The sequence below is a fragment of the Primulina tabacum genome, chromosome 7, assembly GCF_025594145.1.
Source record: "Primulina tabacum isolate GXHZ01 chromosome 7, ASM2559414v2, whole genome shotgun sequence".
Lineage (NCBI taxonomy): Eukaryota > Viridiplantae > Streptophyta > Magnoliopsida > Lamiales > Gesneriaceae > Primulina > Primulina tabacum.
Window position 1 is genome coordinate 34,364,575 of NC_134556.1, and position 16,010 is coordinate 34,380,584.

Below are 16,010 nucleotides of genomic sequence, written 5' to 3' on the forward strand. Positions count from 1 at the left end.
AATTCATTCAAATTTTGTTTTTAAATTTTGACTTTCAGGTTTTTTTACAAAAAAATAAATTTGCAATTTTTTTTAATTTTTATTTGTATACCATTGTATATATTTTATTTTTATTTTAAATATTTAATTAATGAATTTGAATGTTTAAAAGAATGTGGGTAAAAGAGATATATTGTTATAATAAGTATGTGGCAGTGTGACCCATAAATAATGAGTTTGAATGTTAAAAGGAATGTGGTTAAAAGAGATAAGTTGTTATAATGATTATGTGGCAGTGGACCCCATGCTTTTTGATGAGTTGGTGGGTGTTTAAACACCCAACGAATGTGGATGCTCTGAGGGTCATTTCCAACCTCATAAAGATTTTTCGAAGATTTTAACTTCAAAAGATCAAGTTCTTCGATATAACAACGCACATAAAATTTATTTTACTGATAAAAAAAAACAAAATTATCCATTTGATTAGTCTAGGTACTCAAACAATGATTCGAGACAAATTACTTAAACTCGACTCGATTTCTCATCACCCTAATTGATATCGTTTGTAATTATCGATATGGGTTGGAGGGATCAAACATAAAATAAACAAGAAAGGAGGAGTAAACCAAGGAAAGCAAAATTTCTTATAATGCAAGTTGTTAATTAAATTAAAATTAATATTGGTGGGCTTTGTACTTTAATGAATTTGCTTCTTCCCATTTCATTAAAATATTTTGGATGCTTTTTTTAATACATGTTAATGATGATATCATCACATCAACTTGAAGAAATAGTATTAATATAATGTAATATAATATAATAATTATAATAATATATGTTAATGATAATAATGTATAAAAAAATATAGACAAATAATAATGTATAACTTTCTTGTGCGCATGGTGTTGTAATCCACTGTCCTTTGTTGTGTCGATTGATAAAGAACCAAGCTAAAGTGAGAAAATCATATATAATGTATATCCAAATCTTGATAAATATGTCCTAGATTTATCTCGACCAAAGTAATATCAAATTTAATATATTCATTCTAACATATAAATCGCGTCGTCCCGTTTTTTGTTCCATTCTCAAGTGCCTGAACTTATGAAGCCTCGTTTCTGTAGTGGACCAATTAGTTTTTTTGTTATGAAATATAATCGACAACATTAATTTGGTGTAAACATTGGGTGACTTCAATATATCCCGAGGATAGGTCCAACGACTATCATTATTCCATTTTTTTAATATAAAGGGGTCGAAAATCGACTGCGATTACATAAAATGTGATATGAATGGACGAATCTATTCACAATGACAATTCTATGGTATCAAATATTGCACAAATCTTTAGTAAATATAATTGAGAAGGACTCGAGTGGATTAGCTAATCAATTATCATTTTCATAATAATGAATATATAAGTGTGTACTTGGGCATCTTTTTTTTTTTTTTTGGGCCAAATTGCTTACTTGTAATGCCATTTTTAGGTCAAAATATTGGCCGAATATAATTTGTAAGACCGAGCGCTTGTCGTTTTACCAAAAGCTATAACTAATAGTAATGGTGCAACTCAAATCTTTTAAACCGCACAGCAGCTCAAGCACCACGGTTCGATCGCTCTACCAAGCAAGGACAATTATTGCACCCAACATAATTTACCATTAATTTTTTCTAGAAAAAAATAATCTGCTATAAATCAATGATTGTGATTGAATTGAATAGTTAATTTAAAAATGAAATTGAATCTGAAGGATACTCGTATATATAATAATCTTGAGTTGGGAGATAGACTTGCAATTAAGTTTATTAAACTCTGGTTCGATTGATTAGCTCATATACTAATTGTCAAACAATTTTTTTAATGGCATTTCTCATTATATTTAATTAGTTTTGTATGAAGAATAATTATGTGCGTACATAAAATTCAAATGATATTTATTTGTCTTTGGCAACACTTGCAGATTTTAATAAAGTTGCAAGTGTTCGAAATACGATAGTATATCATATTGACTTCTTTTAATATGAAAAATAATATTATAAAAACATTTTTATTTCTAAGCGTAAAATTCAAATGATATTTATTTGTGTTTGATAACACTTGCGGATTTTAATAAAGCTGCAAGTGATCGAAACAAGATAGTATATTAGATTGACTTTTTTAATATGAAAAATAATATTATAAAAACATTTTTATTTCTTTTTTTTTAGATTATCTTGTAATTTTTAATCCTGTTGAATTCAATTATCTTTAACATTCAAATGTATTTTCAGTATGTTAATTTTTTTGTTGGGTGGTTGATAGTTTTTATTTTTATCCTAAAAATTAAAATAATATGATATTTTTTTATATATTTTATGTTTAATTTAAATAAAATTTTGCCGACAAGATAAATTTTTATGTAGATAACACAAAATGTTGTACAATATGTCGATAATGTGGTCCTTAGCAATTTATGGGAAAGAATCAACGAAAGATAACTTAAAGTTAATAATGGACTCCGAACCGAATCTCTCCTACTAAACATGCCATAATCATGTAACATTATTCTTTATTCTGAAAACCTACTCTAAACACTACATATTCTGTCCATACATATGTATAATTTCGAGATACTATACGTCTCTAGTTAAGATGTTCACGTGAATATCGTCGGAATATTTAATGAAACACATTTCTCGAATGTGAAGAGACGACAGATGTGACATTTCATATGTGAACGTCGCCCAAAAAAAATTTCTTGAGTAAAATCTTTATATATATGTGTGTGTCTGGGAATTGAATGTCGACGATGAATTAATTGGTTGTGTATACAAGGAAATTAATTTATAGCTTGGAGCCCAAACACGATCTAGACATTGAAAGAGAAATGATATCTCGGGGATAACGAAACATTTTATAGGGGAAATATCCTAAATCAAGATTCTCGTTACATTGATCTTGATGATTTTTCATTAAAAAGATAAGGGAAAAAAACTCGGTAATTTAATATTGATTTAGAAAAATATTAGCTATTTTATCTGTAATTTACAAATTTCGTCGAATTTTTTTAAGGAAATTTATAAAACAACGTATTGCACTGCATGAGATAAAATGCAAATGGTCATATTTTGTAAGACAGATCTCTTATTTGGATCATCCATGGAAAAATATTACTTTTTATTGTGAATATCGGTAATGTTGACCCGTCTCACAGATAAAAATTCGTGAGACTATCTCACAAGAGACCTACTCGAGATAAAAAAAAATGTATAAAAGAAAGTTAAATTTTCTTCTTGAAAAGATTACACAAAAATTGAGAACTATTTCTGCCCGCACCCACTGACCATATGCAAAGTGAGATACATCAATTTCTAAGGGAAAATTTTGCAGACAGAATATTATCCTATCGACAGATGTATCTCCTAGGAATAAGAACCATTTAGGTATGGTGAACCTCGAGAAGATGTATAAACACATCATTTCCCGTGCAAATACAGCACATGGAAGGCAGCATAGGGCAGGGGAGTGAAGCACAATGAACATTTAACAAGACAGAATACAAATCTCACACGTAGAATAGAATCCCAATTTATTGAAACATCAGATATTGTGATGTTATATGACACACAGCAGAGAGGTTTGCTTCATCACATACAATATATTACAGAGATCATCACACAACAGAGAGGTTTGCTTCATTACATATAATACATAACCGAGATCATCGACATACTTCCATCCACTTATTGCATCAAAATCATCCCTTCCATGCATAACTCTACATCGTTGGCCTCACGTTAAGACGGGAAGCAAGTTTCTGACCGAGAGACTTGTCGGCCTGTGGCAGCATATCAAATCAGGCAAGTGCCCAACAATTCAAGGCAGAGCCGAACCGAGTAATGAATAGCAAGATTACTAGACCGAATCTCAGTTGTAATCACTAACGTAAACACTAATAATGCACATGAAACATATTTACATACCTGAGACCAGTATGAAACCCAAATACTGCGTATCTCATGAGTGAGACGGGGATCAGATAGCGCATCAACCCATCGGCGGATAAATCTTTCTTGCCTGGATAGAAAGACGTGATTACTGATTAACATGTACTAAATTTTCACGTACTCAGACTACACCTTACGCAAAGAGGATACTGAGTACCTGTCTGGGTCAAAGGAGCGGTATCTCTCCCCAGGTTGCTTAAAGTCGTTTTCCTTGGGAATGCGAACCTGCATTAATGGGTTAAGAGCAGACAATGTGAGATGTATTTGGTTACTCATTCTTCACTATAATGATACTGATTCAACCAAACTGAGAAGATATACCCTCTCCCGCTTCCCTGACAGCACCGCCGAAGGAATGGGGAACCTTTCAGCATGACGAGTAGGATCGTACCTTGATGGGAAATAGTTTACCTGAAACAAGCGAGAATATCCGATCATACATCTGAACAAAGTGATTGAGGAACATGTCAAAGGCGCTGTGCCACTTAAAACAAGTTGACCAGAGTTTGGAATGTTAAAAAAGGTAATTGAAACCCCCTGTTCTTCATAGAGGGCATGCGAATAAAGGAGTAGGAATGAGTCTCAAGAAGCCTCATAATAAAAGAGGATTATGATGAAGCAGAAAATGAATTCAACAGTAAAAATTCCGATTTTTAGACTGACCAAACACTAAACCATCATACCTCCTCATCCCGGTGCATGAAGTTCATGAAACCGTCGTGGTGATTGTTGTGATGGGCACATTTAGGGGCATTAACTGGAAGCTGCATATAGTTTGGCCCAAGACGGTGCCTCTGAGTATCGCCATAAGCAAATGTCCTCAATTGAAGTAGCTTGTCATCAGAATAGTAAATTCCAGGGACAACAAAAGCAGGGTTAAACGCAAGCTGTTCATTCTCTGCAAAGAAATTATCAATGTTCTTGTTCAACACCAGTCGCCCAACAGGCTGCAAGGGTAGGATGTCCTCAGGCCAAGTCTTGGTCATATCGAGTGGATCAAAGTCGAATCTGTCTTCATGATCAGGATCCATGATCTGGATAAAAAATTTCCACTCTGGATAGTTGCCAGCTGCAATTGAGTCATAGAGATCCTGGGTGGCGTGGCTGTGGTTAGCTCCTCCAACCTTAATAGCATCTTCCTCCAATAGACACTTCACTCCACAAGTAGGCTTCCAATGAAATTTCACATAATGTACTTTTCCGGCCTTGTTGATCAGAGTGTAAGTGTTAACACCAAAGCCTTCCATGTGCCTGTAATCTTGTGGAACGCCCACATCATCATAGAAGAAGGAGAACGTACTCAAACTCTCCGGATGGTGGGAGAGGAAGTCCAGGATTCTCCAGTTCTCCTGAATGTGCGACTTTGGATTGGGTTTGAATGCATGAATCACGTCTGGGAATTTCATTCCTTCACGAATAAAAAAGACAGGGAAGTTGTTTCCCACCAAATCAAAGTTCCCCTGCACCAATGAAAAGAAAATGACAAAAATCAATTATCCATGGCTTCTAGTCATAAGTTCTTGGGCTTATGAAGCCAATTCAAAGTCATAAGGGTTCAAGTATGGTAGATATGCATTTAAATTGATGGTTAAAACCCATCACATTAAAACATATAAAAAAATTATATGATAGGCTCCTCTTTATTTTTTTTAATTTTTTTATTTATTATAATAATTTTATTTTAATAATTAGATATATTTAAATAATAGTATAATATTTATTATATTATTTTGATAATTAGATATTTAATCATAAAAATTAAAATATTTAATTTAATTAAATAAATTAATAAATATATTTTTAAATAATTTTATAATTAAAAATCAGAGAATATTAAACAATTGATTTTTAAATAATTAAACATAAGAGATTTTTAAAATTTTGATTTTTAAATAATTTCATGATTTATAAATAGATTTTTAAATAATTTTATAATTTAAATAAATCAAATAAAAAAGAATATTTCGAGAATATTCTTTTTTAGCGTAAGATTTGAACTAGATGGGTTGGAGATGAGTATAATATTTGATGCAAAAATTTTACTACTTTCAAACTAGAGCTGCTTTAAAATAGAATTTTGGGTTTATTTCGAGAATATTCTTTTTCCGAATAAAATTTGAATTAGATGAGTTGGAGATTATTATTGTATTTGGTGCAAAAATTATACACTATTTTAAAATAGAGTTTTGAGCTCGGGTAAGATCTAATGACCAGATTTCCTCGATAAAATGAAAAATCCTGATTTTACCTCTCTGGTGTAAAATTTCGTCGCAAAGCCTCTGGGATCCCTGATGGTTTCAGGGCTTCCTCGTTCATGGATGACAGTGGAAAATCGAACAATAACAGGTGTCTGAACTCCTGGAGCCCGGAGGAAATCAGCACATGTAAGGTGAGTAATATCATGAGTGACCTCAAAAAAGCCCTTGGCACTGGCACCTCGAGCATGGACAACACGTTCTGGGATCCTCTCACGATCAAAATTAGCCAATTTCTCCACCACATGGTAATCTTCGAGGAGGATCGGGCCTGACAAGTTGGGTTCGCATTAAGACAACAAAAATCTCAGGTTTCACCTCTGCTATATATGTACACGGGTACTTACGATCTCTACTCTACGTATATAAAATTGCACCATGCAACCAAGCTCGACAATTTAAACTATACAATCAGATAGCTCCATAATTCCAAGCAAAACAAACAGACAGCAGATCTTGCGAATTATAATATAAATTCACATTTCTGGAAGAACTTGTCTCAAAATTAGGTGAAAAGAACAAGGCCCCTTTCAAAACTAAGATTTAGTATCGAAACAAAAACAAAACTAACACAAACAAGGACGAACCCAAAAGGCTACTTGAGCGAAAACAAAGAAATACCTCGAGCTCCGACAGTCAAGGAGTTGTTATTATCCCACACCGGGAGTCCAGAATTCGTGGTCATGAAAGGTGTGTTGAAAGTACTGGACGGACGGAACTGGACAATCAACACATCAACGATTAAGAAACCGAAAAAAAAAAAAAAAAAACTCACTAACAACGCCACCACATCTCGTGCAGTAAACAAAAGATCATCTCAACCCAACTCCACCCACAATCCATTCCAAACAAAGGTTTGCATTACAATCACATCATTAGTCAAAAATCATTAGCAGAAAACTCTATCAATCCGATAATCTCCATAAATGTCGAAGATCAAAACTCAACATTAGGAAAATCGAAACGAAATCAAAAAATGAATTTTCGAAAAGCAGTACCTTGTACGGATCCATGGTAGCTGATAGAGATCAAGGACAGAGATGAGGCGTGTGTCGGTGTTTCACGGGGAACGTGGTCTGAAGAGACGAGAGAGTGTGTATGGAACGGGCAATCATGGGATTATGTATTTATAGCTATAAATATAAATAAATAATATTATCCACAATCAACGTAAATATTATTACTCATTTTTTGAAATATATATATATATATATATATATATAATTCAAAAAGTTTTTTTTTATTATAATAATTATTATTATTTTGAGTAAATTTGTTACGTTCCAAATGGATGGTCACAATTATTCGTATTATTATTATATTTTTCATAAATTTGTTTATATAATTTTGTGATTTGTCTCATTTACATTTGATTTTTTGGTGTACTCGATGAATTTTAGATTTTGCCGAAATTTTTCTTCGTCTCATCTTTGTCGTATTTTTTGGACATTATAATTTCATCCATTATTACGTGATGACAATATATGTGAGTTGTAAAAATATTTTTTTTCCCCACCTCCGTGAGGAGCATATGATAGATATGATATGTGACGTCTAAAAATCCGGGTACGTGAACTGCATGGATAAAAATTATTAAATGACTAAATTAATTTAATTATTTTGGAGGAATGCATGATATATTTTGATTGACTAAATGTGTAATTTTGCTTGATTTCATAATTTCAAGATTTTCAGACAAATATCAGTGGTTGGCCGGGGATGGAGGACCGAAGGCGAATAAGGTGTTAAAGATTGAAAAGATAAATTTTTATTTTTAGTTAAGAAATATTTATTTTAAATAATTTAAGACTTTTTGCATTTTTTAATGTAAAATTTAAATGAATTAGTTGGAAATTTTATGTAATTTATATGAGATTTTTGGAAATAAGTATTTTTAAATATTTTAATTAAGCCATAGTAATTTTATTAATCTTAATTAGCCTAATTTATTAATTAAAAACTAGGGTTGATTAATTGATTAAAAAGTTTTTTATTATTTATTTAAAAAAAATAAAAGAGTCATAACCTTAAACACACACACAAATTCATGTACAAGGTGTACAGCGGCCGAACGTGGGACTTGCAAGGGGAATTTTCGAAAAAAAATTTCTCTTTCGTTCATCGATTTTCTTCCTCGTTCTTCCTTACAGCAACAATCACCCGATTTTCTTGCATTCCAATGTGGGTTTTCGGTGGGTATTTGTCGAGGAAAAAGGGTAAAAATCGTCTTCGTTCATCATCGACGTTCCACTGCTTCGATATTCGTATTTCGAGTGTTTTAAACCCAAAGGCACGTACTAAAGCTTTCTTTTTGCATCATTCAAACCACATTATGCATGTTTATGATCTCTTGAACGAATAAACATGATGATCAAGTTTTATTAACGTTTTGAGTAATTTATTTTAAAGTTTTGAAGTTTTTAATGCATGTTTGAGTCGCGTTATGATTTCTAGGGACTCGCTGCTATTAAAGGAAATGAATATGATGTTTAGAAGCCCTAAAGGTAAAGGGAGTCTCATGTAGGTTAGAAAAGGGCTGGAACAAGAGGGGAAAGCACCGAATCTTGGTTAGGGTGTATCGCATGTGTTGTCCGTTTTGGCATACGCGAGGGGTGGCCGCGTGCGAGCTGTCCAGCTGTGATCAAGGCCTTGTATTGGGTGAGTCATGGTCCTAAAGAGTCCTAGCATGGTTGGAGACAAGGGTAAAACGATAGTCGTGGCTCGATGGCTAGTGGGAGGGCCAATTGTCGTGGATGAGGGCTGAGAGTTCAGAAGGTCAAGGCTCGTCTTGTGTGGGTTGGACCGTGGCTCACGAGGGTAGACTAGGATCTAGTAAGTCGGGGTTCGAGTTTGGGAAAAAGTTATTAAGTTTTGACTTAAATCGGATCACGAAATAGAATTACGGTTTAGCGATTAAGTCGAATAAATCGAAGGGCGAAAATTTACGTCTAAGAAAAATTATTAAAAGTAAAAAATAAGATTTTATGATGGTTCGTGATAGGCTCGAGTCAAGAAACGTAGGAAAAAGTCAAAACGAGAAGTTTTGGGTCCAGGGGTAAAATGATCATTTTACGTCCCGGATAGTTCGAATGTCCTAGCAGTGTCCTGAGAGTTCATAATACATGTTAAACGATTTTTAAAATGATTATAGTGAATTTACTATATATTTACAATAAATATTACAATTGAGCGATTTTCTCGAAAATGCTTATTTTATGATTTTGGAGGATATGATATGTTAAAATTTAAAGGAAAAAAATATTTTAAAGGATGTGAATTGACTGTGACACAAAAGATATGTGGGGATCCATCTTAAGAAAAGGCGGCGAACTTACTTTAGTTTAGGCCACTACTATGGTTTATAGATTGATCAATCGAACATATGATAAATTATAAAGGATAGTCACCTTAAGGATCAAATTTCACTAAAATGATTTATGATGAGGAAATGTTTTATGATATTATGTGCCGAAATGATTTACAAAAATGTTTATATGTTTACGAGTTTTTATGCCGGCTTATTTTATTAAAAGTATTCTTTTAAGGATGCATGTGCATGTATATGTATTACTCGTTACGTAGGGTTTAAACATGTTGAGTCGTTAGACTGACCATGTTTGAATGGTCGCAGGTGAGGATGATGTTGAGGGAGGTTCGGACGCTTGAGTGGATTGAGCATGACAATACACTCCCGAAGACGTTACGTTTTTCGCAAAATTATGATAATCAAATCTCTAATTAAGATTTTGAGGATTATTTTGAAGTGAGATTTATGTATCGTTTTTAAAAGTTTAGACATTGGATTACGTATGATTGATGATTTATGAATTTTTATTGTAAATTTCAAATTTAAAAAAAATGGATTCATGTTTTTGTATGGTTGGGTCTTTAAAAAAAATTTCTATAGAATAATCTAACTTATTTTAAATGATACTTAACGTTTGTGAAAAATAATGAGTATGTTGTTTTAGACGGTGAGATTTTGAAATATAAATACATATGCAGTGAATTTTTATTTTTATATTCTTTATGAAACCATAGTATTTTCTTTTTTTAAAAATACAATAAATTATTATCTATTTATTATCAATAATAAAAATAATAATAAATAATAAATAAGGGAGTGTGGGATTCCTTATCCAAGTTTTGGAGTTTATCCCGTGACCCCGTCGGTCAAGTGTGGGTGCTCACCCACTTGGTTGCTTTTATCGAGCGTTCAATTATTTCCACATTCACTTGGCCCATCCCACGTTATATTTTTTATATATTTTTTATTTAAATAATTCAAGTTTTTACTATTTATTTTTAAAAATATAAAATTTTGATGGTTGATTTTTGAAACAAAAAAATTAAAAAATTGTTTGAATGGTTATTTTAATTAAAAAAATCAAATATTCATCTATAAATGTGGACGCATTTCATAAATTATATTATATTTTAAATATCAAAAGACATTATTCTAGCTAAGAACATTGAAATTGACTGCCACTTCATCTTCGAGAAGGTTAATTACTGTTCAATGAATTAGATTTGTACTTATCAGACGTGTCACTGAAAACAAACGTTCAATTAACGAAAGATTTTGATTAAACCGTCGCTGTTTATTTTGTAAGGTGAGAAATCTTAGTATGTGAAATTGCAAAATTTATTTAGATTTTAATTAATAAAATATATTAAATGTAAATACACAATTTTATTTTACGGCAGATATTGACGAGTAATGTGCATGCACACACACATATATATAATATTTAAATATTTGTTAGAAAAATGTGTTTTGTACTCGTTTTGAATTGATAAAATATTCCGAGAAATAATTCTGTTCGTTACGTAACTCGTTCGATATATATATATATATATATATATATATATATTAATAATCTCTTAATAATTCTGTACTCGTTTGATTTATTTTATCAATTCAAAATAACTTGGAAAGTGCCGTGTTTTTGGTGGTTGGAGAGAGAATTCAATTGACTAGGCTGAATTATTGAAGAGCTGTCATGATTTGATCTATAATCAATGTGTGATTTTACTAGGAAATGATGCATCACTTTATAAAGATATATAATGTTTTCATCTTCTATAAATAAAATCTCACTCGTTTGTATTCAACACATCAATTTATCTTCTTGTTCTTTCTATCTAAGTTTAATTTTAAATGCGAATTTTTAAGTATTAACGCTTAAGGTTCAAATTTTCAAGATATAAAATCTTGAGTTTTGATTTTCTAAGCTTATAAGCTTAAATTCGAACTTTGAAATTAAATTCAAGAATTGTCTTCTAGTTTTGAGTTTTTTAAGCATTTGCGCTTAAATCCAAGTTTTGCAAGATTTAAACTCTTGAAATTGGATTTTTAGGTTTAACACTTAGAATTCGAAATTAGAAAGTTTGCATACCATCTTAATAGCGTTATAAACATTTCAAGTTCGTGTGACTTTAAAATTTTAGTGCTACTACTTTGAAGTCGTAGTCATTGTATCTTGGGAAACGAATTGTCAATAACCATGAGCACCGGGACGGGACAATATCGTTTTAAGGAAAAAGAATCAAACTTTTATCTCGACTATTTTCTCATAGTCATTTGGTTCACCATTTGTATCCTGAGATTTCCAAGACATATAAAAGAAAACCTACCAACAATCTTAAACTGATATTCAAACCAAAATGGCCTCAACAAGTACAACGACTCCAACTGTCCATCGTGGAGAAAACCTGAAAAGTTCCATGATCTCAAAGAAGATCTGTCTACTGTTGATGAAGGAGAACAAGATACTCAAAAGAGGGCAACTATTATGCATGGAATCATAGCGACTTCCTATACAAAAACTATATCTTGAATGGACTAGGCAACATGTATTGTCAAGTGAAATATCAAAAGAATTATGGGAGTCACTTGACAAAAATTATATATCTGAGGATGCCGGTTTGAAGAAATTAATTTCAAGTTATTGATTCCAAATCGATTATGGCCCAAGTGCAAGAGTTACAAGTAATTCTGCAAGAAATTCATTCTGATGGAATGACTCTTAGTGATCATTTTAAGTGACGACCATGATTGAAAAGTTGTCTCTTATGTGGAAAGATTTTAAGAATTATCTCAAACACAAATAGATTAATCTTGAAGACTTGATTGTGTGCCTAAGAATTGAGGAAGACAATATGGCATCCGAAATTAAGGGTGGAAATAGCAATTTTGAGACGAGAGCAAATTTGGTTGAACAAAACACTAGCAAGAAGAAAAATCACCAAGGAAATGGTCCAAAGAGAGGATAATCAAAAAAGTTTAAAAGAAATCGTTATAATTGTGGCAAGCCTAACATTTGACACGAGATTGCTAAGAAAAAAAGGTAATCAAAAGAAGTCAAGGACCAAGTGAACATAACCAAAGATGAGAAATTGTCAAATGACATGACAGATCTCATGTTTTCCGCTGTTGTATTTGAATCCAATCTAGTGGACAATCAAAAAGAATGATTCATCGACACGGAACAACAAGGCACGTTTGCGCCGAGAAAGAAATGTTCTGTAACTATACCCCGATTAGTGGACGACAGCTCTTCATGGGTAACTCTACTACGTCAAAAATCGTGGGACCTAGAAAAGTGGTGCTCAAGATGACATCAGACAAGGAATTAACTCGTATTGATGTGCAACATGTTCGAACATTCGAAAGAATCTTGTGTCGAGATCAGCACTTGTCAAGGCTAGATTTAGACTAGTGTTTCATTCTAGAAAATTTGTATTATCTAAGAATGATATGTTTGTAGGAGAAGTCTATCTAGAAAAAACTTATTCAAACTGAATGTGATGAATGTTCTTCGTAACATTGAAAGCAATAAAAGTACCGATTTTATTTACTTGGTTGAGTAATGTGATTTATGGCATGATTGTTTGGGTCATATTAGTTATAATTCACTACGTAAACTAATAAATTTAAATTTATTGCCTTCAATTGACATAAACAAAACACAAACGTGAGATTTGTGTAGAGGAAAAATTTACAAATGCCTCATTTCCATCCGTGGAAAGAAATACAACTCCTCTAGCGTTAAATCACATTGATTTCTGTTATTTGAAGTTTGTACAAACTAGAAGAGGAAAAAAATATTTCATTACTTTCATTGATGATAGTACAAGGTATTTTTATATCTATTTGATGTGTAGCAAAGACGAGGCTCTAGAAGTGTTTTAACAGTATAAGAATGAAATTGAAAACCAATTGACTCAACGAATAAAAATTATGTGTAGTGATAGAGATGGAGAATATGAAGCACCATTTGACGAATATTGTTGCGAATGTGACATTATTCATCAAACTACTATGCCATATTCACCACAATCAAATGGAATTGCTGAAAGAAAAAATCACACACTTAAAAAATTGATGAAGACGATGTCATTGAGTTTAGGATTACCCCAAAACTTGTGGGGGAATCAATCCTTTCAGCTAGCTACATTCTTAATAAATATTACACAAAATTAAGGATGAAACTCCTTACGAATTATGGAAAGATCATAAACCTTCCTACAAATATTTAAAAGTGTGGGGGTGTTTGGCAAAGTTTGAAGTGCCAAAACCAAAACAAGTAAAAATTAGGCATAAAACAATAGATAATATATTTATTAGATATGCCAAAAATAACAGTGCATATCGATTTTTGGTACTTAAATATGAAACAAGTGATGTGCGCGAAGGAACAATTATTGAATCAAGGAACGATGTCTTCTTTGAAACAACATTTCCTTGTAAAAAAATAAGTTCTCGAAAAAATACTTATGATACTACGAGCGGTAGAGTTCAATAAGAACAACAAGAATAACGACGTAGTAAGAGGGCTAATACAACAAAGACATTTGACATTGATTTTCTAGCTTATATGTTGGAAAATGAACCAAAACAGTTAGTGAAGCCCTATCAAATCTTGAAGTCCCCTTTTGGAAGTAGGCAATGAATAATGAAATATAATCTATTTTTCAAAATCAAACATGGGAATTGGTTGACCTCCATCCGAGAAATAAACCGTTATGATGCAAGTGGATTTTTAAAAGGAAATAAAAGACCGATGGATCTATTGAAAAATATAAGGTTAAATTAGTTGCAAAAGGATATATACAAATGGAAGGTCTTGATTAATTTTATACGTACTTGCCAATGATGAGAATAACATCAATTCGAGTATTGATAGGTATTACATAAATTTAGAAATACATCAAATGGATGTGAAAACGGTACTCCTCAATGGGAAACTTGAGGAAGAAATATATATGGAACAATCCAAAGGGTATATGGTTGCAGGACAAGAGAAAAAGTGTGTAGAATCATTAAGTCACTATATGAAATTAAACAAGCGCCAAAACATTGACATGAAAAATTTGACAAAACTATGTTGTCGAATGAATTCAAAATTAACGAGTGTGATAAAATATATTTACATCAAATGCACCCCTGAAGCATATGTGATAGTATACTTGTATGTTGATGATATGTTAATTGTGGGAATCAATATTAATATCATCAATACTACTAAGAAGATGTTGACAAAAAACTTTGATATGAAAGATATGAGAGAAGTAGATGTCATTTTGGAAATAAAAGTCACCAAAACATCAGAAGGGCGTGTTTTATCGTAATCTCACTATGTTGAGAAAATATTGAAAAAATATAATGCGAATGATATGTCCTTGATCAAAACACCTATAGATCCAAGTTTGCATCTTTCCAAAAATAAAGGTGAACCCATATCTCAATTAGAGTATTTGAAGATCATAGGTAGTCTGATGTATTTCATGAACTGCACTCTTCCAGATATTGTTTATGCTGTCAACAAACTCGGCAGATTTACAAATAATCCTGGTAATGATCATTGTAAGGCATTAATAAAGGTACTTAAATATTTAATATACCTTAAATTATGGATTACAATATACAAGATATCATGTTGTCCTATAAGGTTATAATGACGTAAATTGGATATCCGACACAAATGATTTAAAATCCACAAGTGGTTATGTGTTCACTATTGGTGGTGGGGCTATATCATGGAAGTTTTCTAAGCAAACTTACATTGCTCGATCCACAATGGAATCGAAATTAATAGCATTCGACAAAACTGGAGAAGAATTCGAGTCGCTTCGAAATTTCTTAGAAGAAATCCCTTGTTGGATAAGCCAGTGTCCTCAATAATAATTCATCGTATGATAGACATAATACCATACGACAATTGATCTCTAATGCCATTATCTCCATCGATTATGTAAAATCAAAGGATAATCTCGCATATCCACTTACAAAAGGTGTACCGAAAAATCATATGAATTGTCTATCAAGAGAAATGGGATTAAAACCCCAAAATTAAATCTTGTAGTGGATACCCAACCTAGTTAACTGGAAATCTCATTATCTAGGTTCAAAAGGGACAACTAAATTACGAGATTGGTAGAAACACTTTGGAGAAATCTCCTACTTATTCATATGATAAGAGGTGTTGCCCACTTAAGGGTATGTGGCTTGGTTTTACCTTTAATGATTCATAAGATATACTAATACGTATGTAGAGTATAGTGAGATACTCTCCTAGGAGACCACGGATGTAAGTGCGAAGTGTGGTCGCTTAAAAGATGGAAAACAATCATGAAACCAAGCGGTGTCCATGGCCGAAATGGACACAACAGTGAGAACCTAGGGAAATATTAGAAATGTTATTGTGTGAATATAATTGTCAAGGTTTACATAAAACAACGAATAGTTCAAGGAATCACGACCATTAATTGCCAAGTAAATTCGAT

The 16,010-nt window shown here is 32.2% G+C and overlaps 1 protein-coding gene across 1 annotated transcript; it reads right to left on the bottom strand.

Moving 5' to 3' along the window:
• Positions 1 to 3,531: 3,531 nt before the first annotated feature.
• LOC142551401 (catalase isozyme 3-like) lies at positions 3,532 to 7,376 on the bottom strand. Its single transcript, XM_075660625.1, has 8 exons — positions 7,220 to 7,376; positions 6,843 to 6,939; positions 6,215 to 6,492; positions 4,650 to 5,426; positions 4,288 to 4,377; positions 4,124 to 4,191; positions 3,943 to 4,036; positions 3,532 to 3,797 (listed from the first exon to the last, which is right to left on the bottom strand). Exons 1-8 carry the CDS (start codon positions 7,232 to 7,234, stop codon positions 3,738 to 3,740), a joined length of 1,479 nt encoding a protein of 492 aa, XP_075516740.1. The 5' UTR covers positions 7,235 to 7,376; the 3' UTR covers positions 3,532 to 3,737.
• Positions 7,377 to 16,010: the final 8,634 nt, after the last annotated feature.